This window comes from Bos javanicus, chromosome 4 (genome assembly GCF_032452875.1).
Source record: "Bos javanicus breed banteng chromosome 4, ARS-OSU_banteng_1.0, whole genome shotgun sequence".
NCBI classification, from domain to species: Eukaryota; Metazoa; Chordata; class Mammalia; order Artiodactyla; family Bovidae; genus Bos; species Bos javanicus.
In genome coordinates this window covers 52840611-52862836 of record NC_083871.1, presented here as the reverse complement: position 1 = coordinate 52862836, position 22226 = coordinate 52840611, and the positions used below count along the sequence as shown (strand labels likewise).

The 22226-nt window shown below is 37.5% G+C and overlaps 1 protein-coding gene across 2 annotated transcripts in view; it reads left to right on the top strand.

The window, feature by feature from the left end:
• TES (testin LIM domain protein) overlaps window positions 1-22226 on the top strand; it is a 57778-nt gene that overhangs the window by 24844 nt on the left and 10708 nt on the right. For both annotated transcript variants that reach the window (XM_061414047.1, XM_061414048.1), the window contains exons 2-4: window positions 8876-8961; window positions 20147-20399; window positions 21381-21716. In XM_061414047.1, the coding sequence (XP_061270031.1) occupies window positions 8876-8961; window positions 20147-20399; window positions 21381-21716 (675 nt within the window). The remainder of the gene's footprint in view (window positions 1-8875; window positions 8962-20146; window positions 20400-21380; window positions 21717-22226) is intronic.

Sequence of the window (22226 nt, the reverse complement as noted above, 5' to 3'; positions counted from 1 at the left end):
GTGTTCTAGTTTCATTCTTTTACAAGTGGTTGACCAGTTTTCCCAGTACCATTTGTTAAAGAGATTGTCTTTTCTCCATTGTAGATTCTTGCCTCCTTTGTCAAAGATAAGGTGTCCACAGGTGTGTGGATTTATCTCTGGGCTTTCTATTTTGTTCCATTGATCTAAATTTCTGTCTTTGTGCCAGTACCATACTGTCTTGATGACTCTGGCTTTGTAGTAGAGCCTGAAGTCAGGCAGGTTGATACCTCCAGTTCCATTCTTCTTTCTCAAGATTGCTTTGGCTATTCGAGGTTTTTGGTATTTCCATAAAAATTGTGAAATTATTTGTTCTGGCTCTGTGAAAAATACCGTTGGTAGCTTGTTAGGGATTGCATTGAATCTATAGATTGCTTTGGGTAGTATATGCATTTTCACTATATTGATTCTTCCAATCCATGAACATGGTATATTTCTCCATCTGTTAGTGTCCTCTTTGATTTCTTTCACCAGTGTTTTGTAGTTTTCTATATATAGGTTTTTTGTTTCTTTAGGTAGATATATTCCTAAGTATTTTATTCTTTTCATTTCAGTGGTGAATGGAATTGTTTCCTTAATTTCTCTTTCTATTTTCTCATTATTAGTGTATAGGAATGCATTTCTGTGTGTTAATTTTATATCCTGCAACTTTACTATATTCATTGATTAGCTCTACTAATTTTCTGGTGGAGTCTTTAGGGTTTTCTATGTAGAAGATCATGTCATCTGCAAACAGTGAGAGTTTTACTTCTTCTTTTCCAGTTTTGATTCCTTTTCTTTCTTTTTCTGCTCTGATTGCTGTGGCCAGAACTCCAAAACTATGTTGAATAGTAGTGGTGAGAGTGGGCACCCTTGTCTTATTCCTGACTTTAGGGTAATTGTTTCAATTTTTCACCATTGAGGATAATGTTTGCTGTGGGTTTGTCATATATAGCTTTTATTATGTTGAGGTATGTTCCTTCTATTCCTGATTTCTGGAGGGTTTTTATCATAAATGGATGTTGAATTTTGTCAGAGGCTTTCTTTGCATCTATTGAGATAATCATATGGTTTTTATTTTTCAATTTGTTAATGTGGTATATTACATTGATTGATTTATGGATATTGAAGAATCCTTGCATCCCTGGGATAAAGCCTACTTGGTCATCTTTTTAATGTGTTGTTGGATTCTGATTGCTAGAATTTTGTTAAGGATTTTTGCATCTATGTTCATCAGTGATATTGGCCTGTAGTTTTCTTTTTTTGTGGGATCTTTGTCAGGTTTTGGTATTAGGGTGATGGTGACCTCATAGAATGAGTTTGGAAGTTTACCTTCCTCTGCAGTTTTCTGGAAGAGTTTGAGTAGGATAAGTGTTAGCTCTTCTCTAAATTTTTGGTAGAATTCGGCTGTGAAGCCATCTGGTCCTGGGCTTTTGTTTGCTGGAAGATTTCTGCTTACAGTTTCAATTTCCATACTTATGATGGGTCTGTTAAGATTTTCTATTTCTTCCTGGTTCAGTTTTGGAAAGTTGTGCTTTTCTAAAAATTTGTCCATTTCTTCCCCATTGTCCATTTTATTGGCATATAGTTGCTGATAGTAGTCTCTTATGATCCTTTGTATTTCTGTGTTGTCTGTTGTGATCTCTCCATTTTCATTTCTAATTGTATTGATTTGATTTTTCTCCCTTTGTTTCTTGATGAGTCTGGCTAATGGTTTGTCAGTTTTATTTATCCTTTCAAAGAACCAGCTTTTGGCTTTGTTGATTTTTGCTATGGTCTCTTTTGTTTCTTTTGCATTTATTTCTGCCCTAATTTTTAAGATTTCTTTCCTTCTACTAACCCTGGGGTTCTTCATTTCTTCCTTTTCTAGTTGCTTTAGGTGCAGAGTTAGGTTATTTATTTGACTTTTTTCCTGTTTCTTGAGGTATGCCTGTATTGCTATGCACCTTCCCCTTAGCACTGCTTTTACAGTGTCCTACAGGTTTTGGGTTGTGTTTTCATTGTCATTCGTTTCTATGCATATTTTGATTTTGTTTTTGATTTCTTCTGTGATTTGTTGGTTATTCATCAGTGTGTTGTTCAGCCTCCATATGTTGGAATTTTTAATAGTTTTTCTCCTGTAATTGAGATCTAATCTTACTGCATTGTGGTCAGAAAAGATGTTTGGAATGATTTCAATTTTTTTGAATTTACCAAGGCTAGATTTATGGCCCAGGATGTGATCTATCCTGGAGAAGGTTACATGTGTGCTTGAGAAAAAGGTGAAATTCATATATTGTTATATCTTCTTCTTCCATTGATCCTTTGATCATTATGTAGTGTCCTTCTTTGTCTCTTTTCACAGCCTTTGTTTTAAAGTCTATTTTATCTGATATGAGTATTGCTACTCCTGCTTTCTTTTGGTCTCTATTTGCATGGAAAATCTTTTTCCAGCCCTTCATTTTCAGTCTGTTTGTGTCCCTTGTTTTGAGGTGGGTCTCTTGTAGAGAGCATATATAGGCGTCTTGGTTTATATCCATTCAGCCAGTCTTTGTCTTTTGGTTGGGGCATTCAACCCATCTACGTTTAAGGTAACTATTGTTAAGTATGATCCCGTTGCCATTTACTTTATTGTTTTCGGTTGGAGTTTATACACCCTTTCTGTGTTTCCTGTCTAGAGAAGATCCTTTAGCATTTGTTAGAGAGCTGGTTTGGTGTTTTTGAATTCTCTCAGCTTTTGCTTGTCTGTAAAGCTTTTGATTTCTCCTTCATATTTGAATGAGATCCTTGCTGGGTATAGTAATCTGGGCTGTAGGTTATTTTCTTTCATCACTTTAAGTATGTCCTGCCATTCCCTCCTGGCCTGAAGAGTTTCCATTGAAAGATCAGCTGTTATCCTTATGGGAATTCCCTTGTGTGTTATTTGTTGTTTTTCCTTGCTGCTTTTAATATTTGTTCTTTGTGTTTGATCTTTGTTAATTTGATTAGTATGTGTCTTGGGGTGTTTCACCTTGGGTTTATCCTGTTTGGGACTCTCTGGGTTTCTTGGACGTGAGTGATTATTTCCTTCCCCATTTTAGGGAAGTTTTCAACTATTAACTTCTCAAGTATTTTCTCATGGTCTTTCTTTTTGTCTTCTTCTTCTGGGACTCCTATGATTTCAATGTTGGGGCATTTAACATTGTCCCAGAGGTCTCTGAGATTGTCCTCATTTCTTTTAATTCGTTTTTCTTTTTTCCTCTTTGATTCATTTATTTCTACCATTCTATCTTCTACCTCAGTTACCCTATCTTCTGCCTCCATTATTCTACTGTTGGTTCCTTCCAGAGTGTTTTTTATCTCATTTATTGCATTATTCATTATATACTGACTCTTTTTTATTTCTTCTAGGTCCTTGTTAAAGCTTTCTTACATTTTTTCAATCCTTGTCTCCAGGCTATGTATCTGTAACTCCATTTTGTTTTCAAGATTTTGGATCATTTTCACTATCATTATTCAGAATTCTTTATCAGGTAGATTCCCTATCTCTTCCTCTTTTGTTTGGTTTGGTGGGCATTTATCCTGTTTCTTTGCCTTCTGGGTATTCCTCTGTCTCTTCATCTTGTTTATACTGCTGTGTTTGGGGTGGCCTTTCCATATTCTTGCAGTTTGTGGAGTTCTCTTTATTGTGGAGTTTCCTTGCTGTGGGTGGGGTTGAACAGGTGGCTTCTGTTTAGGGAAGCTTGTGTCGGTGTTCTGGTGGGTGGAGCTGGATTTCTTCTCTCTGGAGTGCAGTGAAGTGTCCAGTAATGTGTTATGAGATGTCAGTGGGTTTGGTGTGACTTTGGGCAGCCTGTATATTGAAGCTCAGGGCTATGTTCTGGTGTTGCTGGAGAATTTGTGGGGTATGTCTTGCTCTGGAACTTGTTGGCCTTTGGGTGGTGCTTGGTTTCAGTGTAGGTATGGAGGCATTTGATGAGCTCCTATCGATTAATGTTCCCTGGAGTCAGGAGTTCTCTGGTGTTCTCAGGATTTGAACTTGAGCCTCCTGCCTCTGGTTTTCAGTCTTATTCTTACAGTAGCCTCAGGACTTGTCCAACTATATAGCACCGATGATAAAACATCTAGGTTAAAGATGAGAAGTTTCTCTACAGTGATGGACACTCAGAAAGGTTCACAGAGTTACATGGAGAAGAGGGAAGAAGGAGATAGAGGTGACCAGGAGGATAAGAGGGGGAACCAAAAGAGGAGAGAGCAAGCTAGCCAGTAATCACTTCCTTATGTGCACTCCACAGTCTGGACCGCTCAGAGATGTTCACGGAGTTACACAGAGAAGAGAAGAGGGAGGAAGGAGACAGAGGTGGCCAGGAGGATAAAGGAGGAAATCAAAAGAAGAGAGACAGATTCAGCCAGTAATCAGTTCCCTAAGTGTGCACCACTGTCCAGAACACAAAGAGATTCACAGAGTTAGGTAGAGAAGAAAAGTGGATGAGGAGATAGAGGCAACCTGGTGGAGAAAAATGAGAATCAAAAGGGGGAGAGAGCAATCAGGCCAGTGATCTCATTCCCTCGTAAAAATGGGTATGAAGATCGGGTTCTTAAAGGTACAAAGTTGATAACAATTACCAAAAAAGCAAAAATTAAGAATCTAGAGTAGAAGTTAGATTCTCAAAAATACAATATTAAAGAAAAAAACAAAGTCACAAAAATTATAAAATATATATATATGAAGTTTGCTTTAAAAAATAGGGTCTTTTTTTTGCAAAGTAATAGGTTATAAAATGAAAATTAAAGGAGTAATAGAGGACTTAAAAATCATTTTTTTTTTAATTTAAAAAATGATAATAGTAAAAATATATCTTGGACTTTCTCTGGTGTTGTGGACAGTGTGGGGTCAGTTCATTCTCAAATAGTTCCTTAATCTGGCTTATACTTCCCAAGATCTATAGGCCCCTTCCTATGTAGTCGGTGCTAACTACAGAGTTTTAATCTATTGCACCTGTCTCTTCCAAGGCAGTTCCCTCTGTTTGTTTTAGCTTCTTTTGTTTGCTGGTCTCTTCAGTGTCTAATTTCTACTCTGACACAAGGGGGCGGTGGTGGGCACTTTTTTTAGACTCACTTGTTCAGTCATGCTGTGGGGAGGGAGGGACGCTGCAAACAACACTGGCGTGTGCTCGCAGTGTCTTGGCCACACTGGGTTTGCCCCCACTCACAGCCTTATGGCAGAAAGTGAAGAGGAACTAAAAAGCCTCTTAATGAAAGTGAAAGAGGAGAGTGAAAAAGTTGGCTTAAAACTCAACATTCAGAAACTGAAGATCATGGCATCTGGTCCCATCACTTCATGGCAAATAGATGGGGAAACAGTGGAAACAGTGTCAGACTTTATTTTTTTGGGCTCCAAAATCACTGCAAATGGTGATTGCAGCCATGAAATTAAAAGACGCTTACTCATATTAAAAAGCAGAGACATTACTTTGCCAACAAAGGTCCGTCTAGTCAAGGCTATGGTTTTTCCAGTGGTCATGTATGGATGTGAGAGTTGGACTGTGAAGAAAGCTGAGCACCGAAGAATTGATACTTTTGAACTGTGGTGTTGGAGAAGACTCTTGAGAGTCCCTTGGACTGCAAGGAGATCCAACCAGTCCATCCTAAAGGAGATCAGTCCTGGGTGTTCTTTAGAAGGACTGATGCTAAAGCTGAAACTCCAATACTTTGGCCACCTCTTGCAAAGAGTCGACTCATTGGAAAAGACCCTGATTCTGGGAGGGATTGGGGGCAGGAGGAGAAGGGGATGACAGAGGATGAAATGGTTGGATGGCATCACTGACTCGATGGACATGAGTTTGAGTGAACTCTAGGAGTTGGTGATGGACAGGGAGGCCTGGCATGCTGCAGTTCATGGGGTCGCAAAGAGCTGGACACGAATGAGCGACTGAACTGAACTGAACTGAACGGCGTGTGTGCTTTCTCTGTCTACACTGTTTAGGCTCTAGGTTGCTCTGCCAGGAACTGTCTGAGGCTGGCCCTGGGTTGTATGCACTTCCCAGGTCTAAGCCACTCAGTTCAGGTACTTGGATACTCCACAAAGGCACAGACTTCGTTGGGCCTGCGTTTGTGCCCTTCCTAGGTCTGAGCAGCTCAAGTGACCAGGTGCTTGGCGAGAACGACTGCGACTTATGGCCTCCCCCTGTCCCTGCCGCTCGGTTTTCTGGGTGTACAACCAGTGCACCTTCTCAGGTATGCCATGTGTCTCTTCTGAGGAGCTGATCTCTGGTTGCGACCCTCCCGGCGGATGTCGACCATCCAGAATCTCAAGAAGTCTTGGTTAGCAATGAAGCCTGCTTGCAGTTTGGTAGATGATGCCTCTCTGGGGCCGCGATTGCCCCCTTCCGGCTCTGGCTGCCCTCGCCTGCCTCTCCGGCGGGGGATGGGCCAGTCCGCAGCCGGCTAGTTCTGCTCAGTCCTTTGTTCTGTGAGCAGGCCTGGTGGTGTCTTAGGTTAAGGCTTTTCTCTGGATAGCTATCCCACAGTCTGGTTTGCTATCTAAAGTTAGTTGCCTCAGATTGCCCTTGGGGCATTCAGTCCTGGTCCTTACTGTAAGCAATGCAGCCCGCACCTCCTGCCCAGACCCTGCTTGCTAGTGGCAGATGTGGGCATCTGCGGGTGTCTGCGGCTGCTTCTCCGCTGGGAGTTACCATTGGGCACGTAATCTGTGGGTTTTAATTATTTATTTATTTTTCCTCCCGGTTATGTTGCCCTCTGAGGTTCCAAGGCTCGCCACAGACTCGCCAGTGAGAGTGTTTCCTGGTGTTTGGAAACTTCTCTCTTTTTTAAGACTCCCTTCCCCGGACTACCTCTTTTGTCTCTCTTTTTATCTTTTATATTTTTTCCTACATCCTTTCAAAGACAATGGGCTGCTTTTCTGGGTGCCTGATGTCCTCTGCCAGCATTCAGAAATTGTTTTGTGAAATTTACTCAGCGTTCAAATGTTTTTTCAATGAATTTGTGGGAGAGAAAGTGGTCTCCCCATCCTATTCCTCCGCCATCTTAGGACCGCCTCAAAATGTATTTCTTACTGTGAGTTTAGAACCAGCTGATTTAAGCTGAGCTATGTGATTAAGCCTTAATAATATAATCTTAATTTTCATCTGAGATTCAGTTTAGCAGGAGATACATGGAACATAGTATGAGGCAAATCCATATACCAGACAGATTCAGGATCGTTACCTCTCCTGTAATGGAAAACTAGAAAGGGCTGGAAAAATAATTGACCTTTTTAGATTTGCTGTTCATTTTACTATGAGTCTTGTAGTGGAGAAAAAACTCTTTAATTATGTTCATCGCAAAAGACCAGTAAACTAAAATAGCTAGAATCTGTCTTTTGGTAATCCATTTTATTTCTGTACTGTGAACTGTAATGATAAGTGACAGAAAATAATTTGATTCTTTCCAAAAAAAAACAAGTGGCTAGTGTTAAAATGTACAATTTAGAGAATTTTTAATCTTTTGAAAATGGTAATGGAGATATGGCAAAGGTAATAAAGTGTAGTTAATGCTGGACAGATTTTTATCACGTTTAGCAAATATTCTTGAAATGGTCTAACTTTAAAAATCGTAGGTTCTCCTCAGCAGTTGGGTAGACCAGCTGGTTTTGAATATGCCCTTAGTTATGTAAAAGGATGTGGTAAAATTCTTAAGAAAAAAGGAAGGGCTTCATTTAAACTTCATGGACTGATCAAGCTGATCTCTCATGGAACAAGTTACAATGTGTTTTGTTTTAAATTTTTTAATCGAAGGATAGTTGCTTTACAGAATTTTGTGGTTTTGATTGCAGTGACAAACACAACTTGGTAAAGCTACAAAAGGGAGCCACTGAAAAAAATCTCTTGTCTGACTTGTAACACTCTCTCCAGACACTAAACAGTAACAAATCTGTCAGCAGTCAGTGATATGAATAATCGAAGCACTGGTGATTTGTTGATGTGCTGAAGCAAAGCTAGTTGATCTTTTTCACTCTAATACCAATAGTTGGGTACAGAGCTTACATTGCCTTCTGGTGTCCTTCCCTCATCTGCACCCCTCCTCTTTTGCTTATTAAGTCATGTCTCAGCAGTTCCTGAGAATTACTGTTAATATGGTAGAAGGAAAAAAAATGGTTTGCTATATAAGGGCAATAGTACAATCCCTGCACCCCTATCTAGGGCCTAAGAGCACAGACCTTGGAATCAGACCTGGAGTCAGATCTCTTGTACACCATTTATAACACATTGATCTTAAGTAAGCTCTGTGGCCTCTCAGAGTTTCAGTTGTCATCTCTTAAGATGGAGAATAGAATTGCCTACTTTATAAGTATTTTATGAGGTCTGTAAAATTTCAGTAAGTGCTCATCTCTATCCCTGTCATTCAGTATCTTTGTTGTTGCTATTATTATTATATTTATCAAAAATAAAATAATAAATCAAATATTTAAATAATTAAAACAATATTTCCCCAAATCATTTGCATATTCCTTCTTTGCCAAAAAATATGTCATTTGGGGCCAGGCTTGCTTTCCAAGCTCTGGCTCTTCTGACTGTTCCCTGTACCTATTATATACAGGGCATGTAGTGGCCAAAAAGATAAATTCATTACTTTTTGTGACTTTTGCAATATGTGTAATCTGATATATAGTTGTATTCTAATGCTTTTTTATTCATGAAAGAAGCAATAAGAATACAGGGTATGTTATGTATGCATTTGGAATCGCCATATAGCATACCTGGGTGTCATGACTGATTAAACAATGTGATACTCATGAAAGATTTGTTTGAAAGTTATATCAAGAGGAGTGGTAAATGGAATTAAAGTTGTGGTCTATTGATTTTTTTTAAAGATTTTTTAAAAACATAATAGTAAATCCATGTTGTTTTCTGTTTAACAGATGGGTCTAGGTCATGAGCAAGGATTTGGAGCCCCCTGTTTAAAATGCAAAGAAAAATGTGAGGGATTCGAACTGCACTTCTGGAGGTAATGTTTTGAAAACTAAAACCACATTAGTAATTTCTGCTTTTTGGCACTGCTTCCTCAGACAGTGGAGACTGCTTACAAGTTATCCATCATGGTTGATAAGTTGTGATCTACTGTATTATTTTCTAAGAAATAAGAAATAAAGCTATTCTGACTTCTTATCATTATTTGAGCTTATTGGGCTATAGTGACTGTATTTATTTGCTTGATCTATTTGCTGGTTTTCAGTTTTCCTGTGAGACTAAGATATTGAATATGTCTCTTCTCTGAGTGGCAAATAAGTTTATGGTAATCCTGAAAGACTGTTTATTAATTGTTATTCTTTTATTAAGAATGGACAACTATATTCTTTTATTAAAATGGGCAACTATGCACATCTCATCTGTATATTTGTGATTAAACAATAAATACAATGAATTGAGCATTCATGTCCTAGTTGTCAGGAAATGGACTTGAATCTAGTTTGTTTGTTTTTTCCCCAAAATTTTCAGCTGTAAATTTACTACTGAAAACCTTTGAAAAGCTTGAGTTAAAAAAAATGATAATCCGTTGCCATTGTCTTGATTTGAATCAAGTGCCTACATATGGAAGACAAATGTTAGTGGATCAAAAATGTGAATTTCTTATAGCTCTTATTTGCATGTTTTTTTTTAAATCATTATTCTCTGTCATATAAACCTAAAATTGGTATTTTAAATCCATTCTTTTAAAGAACATAAATGTCATTCATCAGTGGCTGCCAAGACCATAATGTTAGTTTATAAGTGTTCAAAGTTAGAATTAGCATATTATTCCTAGAAGAAAAAAATTAAAGTGATCAACCATACATCATTAGGATGGCAGCTGACTGTTAGAATGAATCTCATTTGAGGACCACTCTTGCACTGCTTATTTCCATAGGAAACATTGTAGAATAAAAAATGTCATCGGCTACAGGGTTGTATACAGTATAAGTTAAAGAAGAATGTAAAATAAAATTTGGGGTATTAAGTTTCTTTAAAAGCTCATTTACATAATAAGTTTTAGGAAACAAGGACAGTTGTTTTAAATAGTGAAGGCAAAGGAAACCTTAGCCCTCCCCCAAATGATGATACAGTTCTTTACATGTAAGGAACTTAAAATGGCCCAGGGAATTTTAAAATTACAAGACTTTACTGCCTCTTCTTTGTGCTGCCTCTTCAAGGGACATAGCAGTTTGTGAATATGTCTGTAATATTTTGGAAAGGTAAAGTCAGCAGACACAAAATAGTTGTCATGCATTAGAATATTTCAGCTCCTAATGAGAACACAGCTCTTTGTACTCCGTCGGTTTTATGGAGAGCTGCACTGCCCTCTGCTGGGCACAGTTCTTGCTTTGCAGTCTCAAATCATGCTCTTTTTAGTTTGACTATGCATTTGCCAAAACTGCTAATGAGATTTTTATTTAAAGCTCTTTCCTCAGTGATGGTATCTTTTCTCTAAAGCAGGTTAGTTTATAGTAGTTCTTATTTGCTCTATATTATTTTTGTATTGTAGATAACTATCATCTGATATTTTCAGATAAAAATGTCAAATAAGAGCAGTGACATGAAAATCACTTTATTATCATTTTTCCATGTAGTCTTATCTCCTTATCCTCAGTATTTTCTGAGAATCTGTTAAGAACCATAAAAGACTACATCTTCTTCTGGTTGGGCTTCCCTGGTGGCTCAGAGTATAAAGCATCTGCCTGCAATGCGGGAGACCTGGGTTTGATCCCTGGGTGGGGTAGATCCCCTGGAGAAGGAAATGGCAACCCACTCTAGTATTCTTGCCTGGAAAACCCCATGGATGGAGAAGCCTGGTGGGCTACAGTCCATGGAGTCGCAGAGTCGGACACGACTGAGGGACCTCAGTTTCACTTTTCTTCTGGTTACTGACCACAGTGTTGGTATGTGATGTAAGCTGACCCAGTCGTGGCACGTCATTTCCTTGTTCACACTGATTTGTCCATTTATCCATTTATCCATTTATGGGCACTTGACAAAAGTCAGATCAGTTGAAACTCTTCCTAGAGGTGGTAGTTGTTGAATAATTTTACCCTCTAGGGACCTGCAAACGTCTTGTGTTTCTGATTGCCTCAGGTTGCTTATGAGAAACCATATGCGAGTAAAAAGAAACAAACTCTGACTATTGCCTAGTAGTATTTGCATTAGCATGTTGCTGCCTGATCTCCCAGGGTCTCAGAACTCAGGCTGAGTTATTTGCTGTTCCACACACATTCACCAAGCATCTGTTATGATTTAGATATTTTGCCATGTGCTAACTCCAATACTTTGGCCACCTGATGCGAAGAGCTGACTCATTTGAAAGGACCCTGATACTGGGAGAGATTGAGGGCAGGAGGAGAAGGGGACGACAGAGGATGAGATGGTTGGATTGCGTCACTGACTCAATGGACATCGGTTTGGGTGGACTCTGGGAGTCGGTGATGGACAGGGAGGCCTTGCATGCTGCAGTTCATGGGGTCGCAAAGAGTCAGACATGACTTGAGTGACTGAACTGAAGAAAGATAAAAGTCCCTGATCTTACCCAAAGTGTAGGTATTCCTATGATTTACTAGTTTCTCTATGTTCCCTGAAGTATTTGAGAAGTTATTTATCCCCCATAATCCAGTTTTTTCCCCCTACATTTTCCCTTACATAGTCTGCACAAATGATATTGGCCTCTTTATGCTGATGGGTAGCTGCTCAACCCTCAGATCATGGCTTAAATGTTACCTCTTCAGATAAGTTTTTTGTTTTATTTTATTCCCCATTTACATGGATTTATTCTGTTGTTGCTCTGTATTAATGTACCATGTTTCTTTCCTTCCTGATACACATTGTTCTAGGACTTCCCAGCTGGCTCAGTGGTAAAGAATCCACCTACCAATCCAGGAGACACAAGAGACGAGGGTCTAATCTCTGAGTCAGGAAGCTCCTGGAGTAGAAAATGGCAACCCACTCCAGCATTCTCGCCTGGAGAATCCCATGCACAGAGGAGCCTGGTGGGCTACAGTCCATGGGGTCACAAAGAGTCAGATGCAACTGAACATACATACATGTTCACACATGTTCATAAAAGACTAGGGCTTTGCCACAGCTTCCAGTTCAACTTGGATTTATATAGTCAGTACAAATGGTGTTATTTAGTAGTTCTGTCTTCTTCCTGGCATCAGTCCAGACACATTTCTCAGAATTTTTAATAATTCCTTGACCTTTTCACCGCAGCTGGAAAGCTTGAGGGTAAGTCCCTTTGACCTCCAGATGAGCCATTTTCGGTACAGTCTTTGAAGACTTTTACAGACTTTCTAAGGCTGGTTGTCCTGAGTGTAACAAAGATTCCAGATTTGGTCCAGGGCCACAGAACTGCTGTGATTGAAATAGACATGGGGTCTCAAGTTCCTGCCCACTTAACCTCCTCCTCCATCTTCATGGTGACCCTTGACTTCTAAGACGCTTAGGGCTTCTTGGAGCACATTGTGAAAATCAGAGCCTAGTTATTCTTCACTTTTATCAGTCTGACCTTCTATGCAGCCACAAGAATGGTCTTTTGAAAATGGATACTATTGTGTACTTACCAATAGCTTAAGAATCTTAATGCTTTCCCACTGGACTTGATCCTTTGAACAAAGTCTTTGGCCTTTGATGTTAAACCTCAGTATCTGTCCTCTGCTTACTCTTCCAACCTTCCTTCCATTTCAAGTACCCTGTGCTTCAATTACTTAGACACATGCTGTTTCCTAAAATTTCTGTGCCTTATCTCATGTTCCCTTTGTCTGGAAAGACCCTGTATGGTCCAACTAAAAAGAAATCTCACCACATGGAAACAAAAAGTCCTTCCTGTTCTCTTCACGTATTGGCCCAGGCAGTGTCTCTGAGAAGTTGTCTTTGTCTCTATATGAGTCAGCTCAGCTTCTGTAGTAAAATACCATAGACTGGTTTCTTAATAGCAGAAATGTATTGTCTTACACTTCTGGAGGCTAGAAGCCCAAGACTAAAACATGAGCATGGTTGGGTTCTGGTGAGGAACCACTTTCTAGTTTGTAGATGGCCACCTCCTGGCCGTATCCTCACATTCCCTTTTCTCCGTGTGTACATGCAGAGAGAGGAATATAAAAGATTGCGGATACCTGATATTAATACTTATCATATAGAAACTACTATCTTCTGGGCACACTTATAAGTAATGTTTAGAAATAACATATTTATGAAATGCAAGACAGAAACCCAGGATATCAAGTTTATAGCCAATTATTTTATATTGAAAGTAATATCATTGGAACCATAGATCATTTATTATATAAGTAATAGAATAAGTAATAAAATTATTATTTAATTTAATCCTCGATAAATGGTTTCAATAAAACAGTTGCATTTTACAAGAAAAGTGTTATTTGAATGAATATAGCATACATCTCTCCAGAGAATTTCTGATTGGGTGAGAGCTGGCTGAAAACTGAAAATTCCCCACCATAAATGGATTAATGCTTGTGTTGAATTCTATAACAGAGGCCCACTCTTAAGTCCATATATGTATATCCCTGTTATAAAAGGGCAGCTTCCAACCCTTTTAAATTATTCGTTTATAGCAGTGTCATGACCGTTCCGTTAAATCACTATGACTGCTGGCGGTATGTCAGAGCACTCCAGTTGCTACTACTTGCCTTGGAAAAATAATAATTTTTACAAATAGTGCTACAAAAATAACTTCTCTTTTGAGAAGCTATGAGGGATAGTTTCTTGACTGCTTTCAGCTTGAAACTATAAATCTATCTACTTTTCTGAGCAGTGCTTTTGGTAAGTTTTGTACTCTCTTGAACTTAAGAACTCTGAAGTTGTAATATAAAATTGTGAGTTAACAGTTCTGATTTGTCATGCATATTAATCTTTGCATGTGTATGTGTTAACAGCTTTAAACTTTTTAGGACAAATAGCTCTCCTCACCCTACATCATAGAGCTTCCCGGTCTACCAGTCTACCCTCACATCTTTTTTAGAAAGTCATATAAAAAAGACTGTTTTAAACTAACTTAATTCAGAGTCTCCCCTACATTTCCCCTTTGCACAACTTTAATTAACCTCCCATGGAAAATTTGGGCAGAAATGCTATAGGGCAGTTTAGAAGATTGAGAGATATGATGGCTGTGCTAAGTACGGGAGCTGATTTAAATACTCCCCTCAAACGAATAGCTCAAATAAATTTAATAAAAATAAACTTTTTAAGCCTTACACATATCATCAAAAGTTACATGTGAATCATCTGAAGAAACATACTGTACACACCTTATAACATAGCCCCTTGCACATGGATACTCTGGTCACCTATGCCGTTTTCATTTTATTTCAGGTTGGTCTAAAACAAATTTTTTAAAGTTCCTTATTTTCTTAAATGTCCTACTCATCCTCACACTTTCTCTTAGATAAAAAATAACGGTATCTCTCTCTTCTCTAATTTCTCAACAAAATTTTCTGTTTAATAAATTTATTGACTATTTTCCAAATGACTTGAAATTTCCTAAAAGATATTTCTAAAAATTAAAAAAAAATTAATTTAAATATGGGAGATTAGAATATAAAACACTGTAGACTAAACCCCCCCCCCCCAAATATTTTTTAAAACCTAGATAAGTAGTGGATAGTGCACCTTTCCACAAGGATAGCTCTTGGCACCTGGCCCAGAATTTATGGGTTTCTTTCTTGCCTTTTTATAGCTGTAGCTGCCCCTTTTTATTGCAGAAATGGAACGATAGTTTTCAGAGTCTGGAACGAATGTGGTCATTCCAGCTACTACATTGATGACAACTCTCTGGCTAAAAGAAACATCCTACCCTTCTTGAGTCACATTCTTGCCAGTTCTGTTATTGCAGGTCACAGTTTTGGAGTAAGGATTCAGATGAGCTTATATGTAAGTAAGGAAGCAGATGAGGCTTATATATATTGGGATTTTAAAAATGATCATGAGTCAGTCATAGGTTTTCCCCACTTAGGAAACTGCTAATCAGGCGTAGGCTGACTCCTTTAACTACTACTTCTTCCCTCATCACTGCGCTATCAGTGTGGTGTCTTACCTGAATTTACTTGCTTAATAAAGTTATATTGGATAGGTAAACGGGTAGACAGGGAATATAGATTTTCTCAGAATGTAAATCTTCTAAGAATAACCAAGACTAATAAGAAGAAGCAATATAGAGACGGCTAGTATGTCATTGATTAATATACTTTTTTTATATAATATTTTCATAGTAAATATAATTTATTTAACCATGCTACAGCTTGTCATAGTATAGTTCATGCTTTAGAAAGTCCACAGGCTTTGTTTCACTTACTCTTTTACTGTTAATCCTTCAGATTTTAGAATCTTACTCTCTTTATTTCATGGCATACATGTTATACTGGTGTACACCTGGATAATAAACATTTTTAAAGGAACTCCAATATTTATCACTATCCTTGTAACATTATTACTTCCTTCTTTAGTCAGTCACTTTGCTAATACCAGGATGCATGCCATAGTTCACAGCCATATAAGGAACTATTTATTTATATAAGAACTAAATTCCCAGCCCACCTTTCCCCTCAGGAAGGTGTCATTTTAAACTTGATCCAAAAGCACTGTGATAGTTTTATGAATAATTATATTATTTTTGTTAACTGAAGAACAAGAATGAAGAACATACTGTAGTAGGATAGTATGCTCCTTTCCAGTAGATGAAAGTATGAGATAACCAGATGTAAGTCTTTTATAGCTGAACTAGAATATGCAAACTATTCAGTAAGTTATTACCAAATAAAGAATTCTGACCGATGTGTACACAAGGGAAGTATTTTGCCTCCCTACCCCACATCTCTTGACACACTATCTTTCTCTCTCTTTCTGGGACTGTATAAGTACAATGTAATATTTTCAGTTTGCATACCTCACCTTAAGAAAAACAACATAAAAGTAAATAATTATTTAATAATTTGTTATTTGGCAAAGTGTTTAGTTTGGGGTGTTTTTTTTTTTTTTGGTAATTTTCTGATGTAGAGAAATCCAATGATTTATATTAATTTTAAATACGAAAGACTTATTAATAAGCTTTTAATGATGCTAATACATTTTTATATGATCAATTTGAGCATGTGTAATTAACAGTTTAGTTTCTCCCTTTCTGATGAATCCTTACCACTTGTATTTCTTTGAACTTTCTTATTGCTCTGATTAGTACCCAAGGAAAAATGAATGAAGTGGCAATGGCAAGGTTGCTTTCTTGCTTCAGATCCTAAAATGAATGCACTAAGTATGATGGATCCTGAGTGCTTGCTGACTTTTTTCCCCCAGAAACCCTTTCTAAAGTCCTACTTTCTTTCTACAACTAAAATTACTTTAAATGTAATCAGAAGAAATGTTGATATGTATTGAATGTTTTCTGTATCCAATGAGAAGCAAACCTTTATCAGTTTCTGTTATTGTCCTTATTTTCCTTTTTACTTTAGGTTTTGTCTGAATATTTCCTAACCTCCTGAGTTAAACCCTTAGCTTATTAATTTTTATTCTTCTTTCTAATTTGAGCATACCTTAACTATAATTTTCCTCCTCAGCATCTCTTTAGTTGTATTTCACAAGTTTCAGGAAGTAATAGTTTTGCTTTCTTTTTTCCTAAAAATATTGTAATTCTTTTCTTTCAACATTTAATTCTTTAAGACTCTTTTTTTAAAAGTACTTTGTAATGTTTTTGTTGATGATTTTTAACATAACTGCATTCTGTTCAGCTTATCTGGTTGATGATCTGTCCTTGATACTTGCTCTATGGCATAGTAGATGTTCGGTTTTTCAAAATGTTTCAAATAGTTGTAAGAAGAATGTATATTCTCCAGTCACTGGATATAATGCTTTCATGTGTGTCTTAGGTCAGGCTTGATACTTGTGTTATTCAAATCTTTATCTCTAATTTTTTAAAATCTCACCATAGTGATGGCTTTGTCCATTTGCTTCTTATAATGTATGAAAGTGAAAAGTGAAAGTGAAGTCTCTCAGTCGTGTCTGACCCTCAGCGACCCCATGAACTGCAGCCTTCCAGGCTCCTCCATCCATGGGATTTTCCAGGCAAGAGTACTGGAGTGGCATGCCATTGCCTTCTCCGATAGTTCTGTTACTTTTGCTTATATATGTTGAAGTTAGGTTATTAGGTGGTGTTAAGTTAATTGTTATAGCAGAGAAGTGTTTTTTTAAATATTTATTACTGTGAAGTGACTCTGATACTCATTAAGGGAAAAAGCCTTAATTGTATTCCCTAATATCATGGCTCAGTTGGTCAAGAATCTGCCTGCAATGTGGGAGACCTGAGTTCGATCCTTGGGTTGGGATGATCCCCTATAGAAGGGAAAGGCTACCCACTCCAGTATTCTGGCCTGGAGAATTCCATGGACTTAGTCCATGGGGTCACAAAGAGTTGGACACAACTGAGCGACTTTCACTTTCAATATACGTAACAACGTTTTGCTGGTATTTGCCAGGTTAATCTTTTTGCATCATCATACTTTTCATCCTTTCTATGTGGTTAAAATTAAGTGTTTCTTAAACAGCATATAACTGTTTAAATATAACTACTTTGTTATATTATCCTTCTGAAAGCCTTCATCTTTTAACTGGAGAAATGAGTCCATTTATTGTGACTGTTGATATGCTTGGGTTATATCAACCATCTAATTTGTGCTTTCTACATGTCCTAAGTTCCCAAGTTTATTTTTCTCCAATCTTGTTTGACTAATTACATTTTCATATTTTCATCCCTTTTTGTCGTAGTTAGAAATTACATTTCTTTCTTTAGTTATCTAGATATTTTAACATACATAGTTAACAACATCCAATGTTAATCTATATCTTCAGTATCTTCCTGAACAGTGTAAGGATATTAAAATGTTTTTTTAACTCTCAGATTTCTCCGTCTAACTTATATGCTATCATTGTCCTGTATTTTAGTTCCAGCTTATATTTTTAATCCCAAAAATTCTTTCTACTCTCTGTTTTCCTCTGCCATCTTTGCCAGCTTCTGCTCCTGTACCAGGCTCCCTCCTGAGCCCTCATCTCCCTCTGCTCTTCCCTCAGGAGGTGAAAGTGCTCTGTTCAACTTATTCCCTGGCTTCTGAATTTATATTTTCCGCCAGGCTACAGTTTCTAATAATAGATCTATATATCCTATAATCTACTTGATATCTTTACCCTGTTTTATAGGCATTTCAAACTTATTATTTCAGTTTGGATAGATTTCACCAATGTTTTCATCCCATACCTCAGTTCTATTCTTATTTTGCTTTTATGATCTAATAAATTACATTCCTTTTACAATCTTACTCATCCCAGAAACCTGGGTTCATTTTTTAACTGATTCTGTCTTCCCTTCATCAATGTATTCACAAGGCTTAATTCGTTTCACATTATTTGTTTAGTCACTCAGTCTTGTCCAACTCTTTGCACCCCATGGACTGTAGCCTGCCAGGTTCCTCTGTCCATGGGTTTCCCAGGCAAGAATACTGGAGTTGGTTGTCATTTCCTTCTCCAGGGGATCTTCATGACCCAGAGATCCAATCCAGGTTTCCTGAGAGTCACCTCCATTGCAGGCAGATTGTTTTACCACTGAGCCACAAGGGAAGACCAGTTTCACTTTAAGGATATCTTAAATTTGTCCCTTTCTTTTTATCTCCACTATCAGATACTTCAGTGCAAGCTATTACACATCTTAGCCAGGCCAAAACAGTAACCATCCAAGATGTAAATTCCACTTTTGAAATAGCAGTAGAATCCCTGTTCCTTAGGACCTTGCAGACTGGATGCACCATTGACATGTTAACTGGTCTTCCTGCTTTAAGCTACATCTATCCCTAAGTCCTTCTCCTTACAGTTTTTGAAAATGATAGATCTAATCATGTTATTCCATGACTTAAAAGCCTTTAGAGCCTCCTGATTGCTCTCACAGTGAAAGCCAGACTTCTTAATATGCCTTACAGTAGTCCCTGCATGATCTCAGGCTTGCCTACCTTTCCAGCCTTGTCACTACCCATGTTACTTAGCTCACTGTAGTCATACATACCAGACATCTCTGATCATAGGGCCTAAGGGCGCAGTCTCCTAATACGGACGACCACACATACTCTTTCTACCCAAAATGTCTGGAGGCTTTTCTTCTCCTGTCTTTACCTCTTCTCAAACACACACACAGAGTTCACATTCATTTTACACATCCTTCAGATTTCAACCTAAATGTCACTTTCTTAGGATTAATGTTCTTATGGAGTCCTTTGCTCACCAGTTCCAAGTCAAAATTATATCCTCTCAAAGTAGTCTGTGATTATCACAAATGCATTTATAGGTGTGTGTGTGTGTATTTGTTTAGTGTCTGTCTCCTCACCAGGTGGTAAGCATAAGTTCTAGACTGTCAGAGATTGGGCCTAATTATTTTCATCATTATATCCTAGTATCAGGTACATTGCTTGGCACGTGGACACTCATATATATTGCATAAATGAAAGATTACATGCCATACCAGATTGGGGAAGGGAAATTGTGTCTTTCAACTATAAGAAGGGAAGAGACTTCATCTGTCTTATACATAAGGGAGCACAGGTTAGGTGGTCACTAAATGTTTTGAAGAAATAAAAGAAGGGGAAAGGAAAGGGAAAGGAAGAGAAAGGAAATGGAACATGAGAAAAGAGAGAAAAGGAAATTGGAAAGGGGGACAGGAAAGAAAATGAAAAAAATTAATAAATCTTGGGTTACTGTCCTTGATGAGAAAAGTTACATCAACTTCTTTATCTCTCACTTAGTGGAAAAAAAATAGGTAATGGCTGCTACCATGCAATAAAATATGAAAATGCTTTCTGTGATAGTTTTTGGTGATTTTGTTTTATATGCATATCTGGTTGAGAGAATGAGGAGTATCACATGGGGTTACCCTCAGCCATACTCCCTTGAGCATGCACTTTCTAATCAAAACCTTTTTCAAAGTCTTATAAAGCAAAGATGCATTTTTATGTTTCCTTACTTAAACTTATGTATAGCTACTTGTAATCCCCTCACCCCCACCTGTCATAAGACTTGACTTTGCATACCATTATAAGGAATATTTGTAAAAATATATTATGAACTATATATGTATGATTGATTAAGTATAATTAATCATTGCCTGCTTATCTCCAAAATTATAGAAAAATATGTCGTAACTGCAAGTGTGGCCAAGAAGAGCATGATGTCCTTTTGAGCAATGAAGAGGATCGAAAAGTGGGGAAACTTTTTGAAGACACCAAGTACACCACCCTGATTGCAAAGCTAAAATCAGATGGAATTCCCATGTATAAACGCAATGTTATGATACTGACCAATCCAGTTGCTGCCAAGAAGAATGTCTCCATCAATACAGTTACCTACGAATGGGCTCCTCCTGTCCAGAATCAGGCATTGGTAAATAATAAGGGGGAGAGAAGTCCCTTTATTAAAGTTCCTAGGCTACTTATTTAGGGCAGTTCCTTTAGTGACCTAATTGACCTCAGGTCTATTATTTTTTGGGGTTCCCATTACCTTGACTTCCAACTCCTATTGGACTTTTGGAAGTAAGATTAGATATCTCATAGAATTTTTCTCACTACATAGATAATCGGTGTTAACCTTTTCAAAGAAATGGCATGACATTTTCAGTAATTAAATGAAAAACATGTTTTGTATAAAGCTAGTAACTTCTTTGTTACTTTTGGGAAGATTTTTCTTAAGATGGTTAAAAAAATCTAAAGAATAGAATTTCTTTCAATTTTTTGTAACTCAAAAGGTGGTCAACACTATATTTCTTTTACTATATAAGGCAAAAAAAAAAGCAATTTTGTGTCAAGCTCATTCCACTAATATAATAACTAGATGAGACATTTGGAAATCTTTTAAGAGGGTTAGTTAAATCATGAGAATGAATCTTGTGATATCATTTTCTTATAGGATACTGATGATCCTTAGGCCATTCTGAACATGTAGCTTAAAAAATTGTTTTCTTTTGCAGTTATACAGTAGTATTTTTGTTTGTTTGGGGGGCTTTGTTTTTTTTATGAATTTTATTGGAGTATAGTTGATTTACAATGTTGTGTTAGTTTCAGGTGTATAGCAAAGTAATTTTAGCACAAACAAACATTAGTAACCCAAGTCTTTACAAAGTGAAAAAAAAACTTTGCTTTCATGAAAAAATGTGTTCATATTTACTGACTAAATCTATTTATTGCATCATTTTTAATGTTTTTTAATATATTAACATCTCAAGATAACTTGTATTATGAAGATCAGTTGTTATTAATGGATAAAACTGAATTATTCAGTAATTTGATTCCAATGAGTGTTATATAGTATCGTTTGTCTGATGGCCAAGGCATCTCCCAGTTAACACTGGTCTCCTTTGTGGTCTAGGCCAGGCAGTACATGCAAATGCTGCCCAAAGAGAAGCAGCCGGTGGCAGGCTCAGAGGGAGCACAGTACCGGAAGAAGCAGTTGGCAAAGCAACTCCCTGCCCATGACCAGGACCCTTCAAAATGCCACGAGTTATCTCCCAAAGAGGTGAAGGAGATGGAGCAGTTTGTGAAGAAATACAAGAATGAGGCTCTGGGAGTAGGAGATGTCAAACTCCCCCGTGACATGAACACTCAAGGCCCCAACAAAATGTACATTCCTGGAGGGGACAGAAGCACCACGACAGCAGTAGGGGCCATGGAGGACAAATCAGCGGAACACAAAAGAACTCAGTATGTAAGTAAAGCAGTCATGACGTTAGCCCATTTGGTATATTTTACAGGTTCATTCCATTTCTTTGAATTGTGGGAGACTGGTGGGGGAAGTTGCATTCCTCTGTTTCCAGAAGGGAGTAGATGAGGGAAGTAAATTGAGTTATAATTTCAGTTTAGGCTTATTTTAGAGAATTATCATGTATCATGTTTGAAACCTTGGTCTAAAGCCAAGTTTTCTGATTATCTGTTGCCAAAGATAATTACAAGTGTTATGTGTACACAGCAGTTAACATGGTGTCATGCTGGAATAAAACATACCATCTAGAATCTGTTTCTAAACATAATTTTGGTGTTAATTGTTTCTCTCTTCCCATAAATAATAATAATATATGCTTAGGTTAATTCGGTTTTGCTCGTGTGAACATGCATAAAATTCAAACTTAAACATGTGGATATATAGTCAATCATACTTTTTAAAAATGTCTCCTAAGACAGGGAAATTGAAGTCATTTTTATGCCTTGAAAGTAGAAG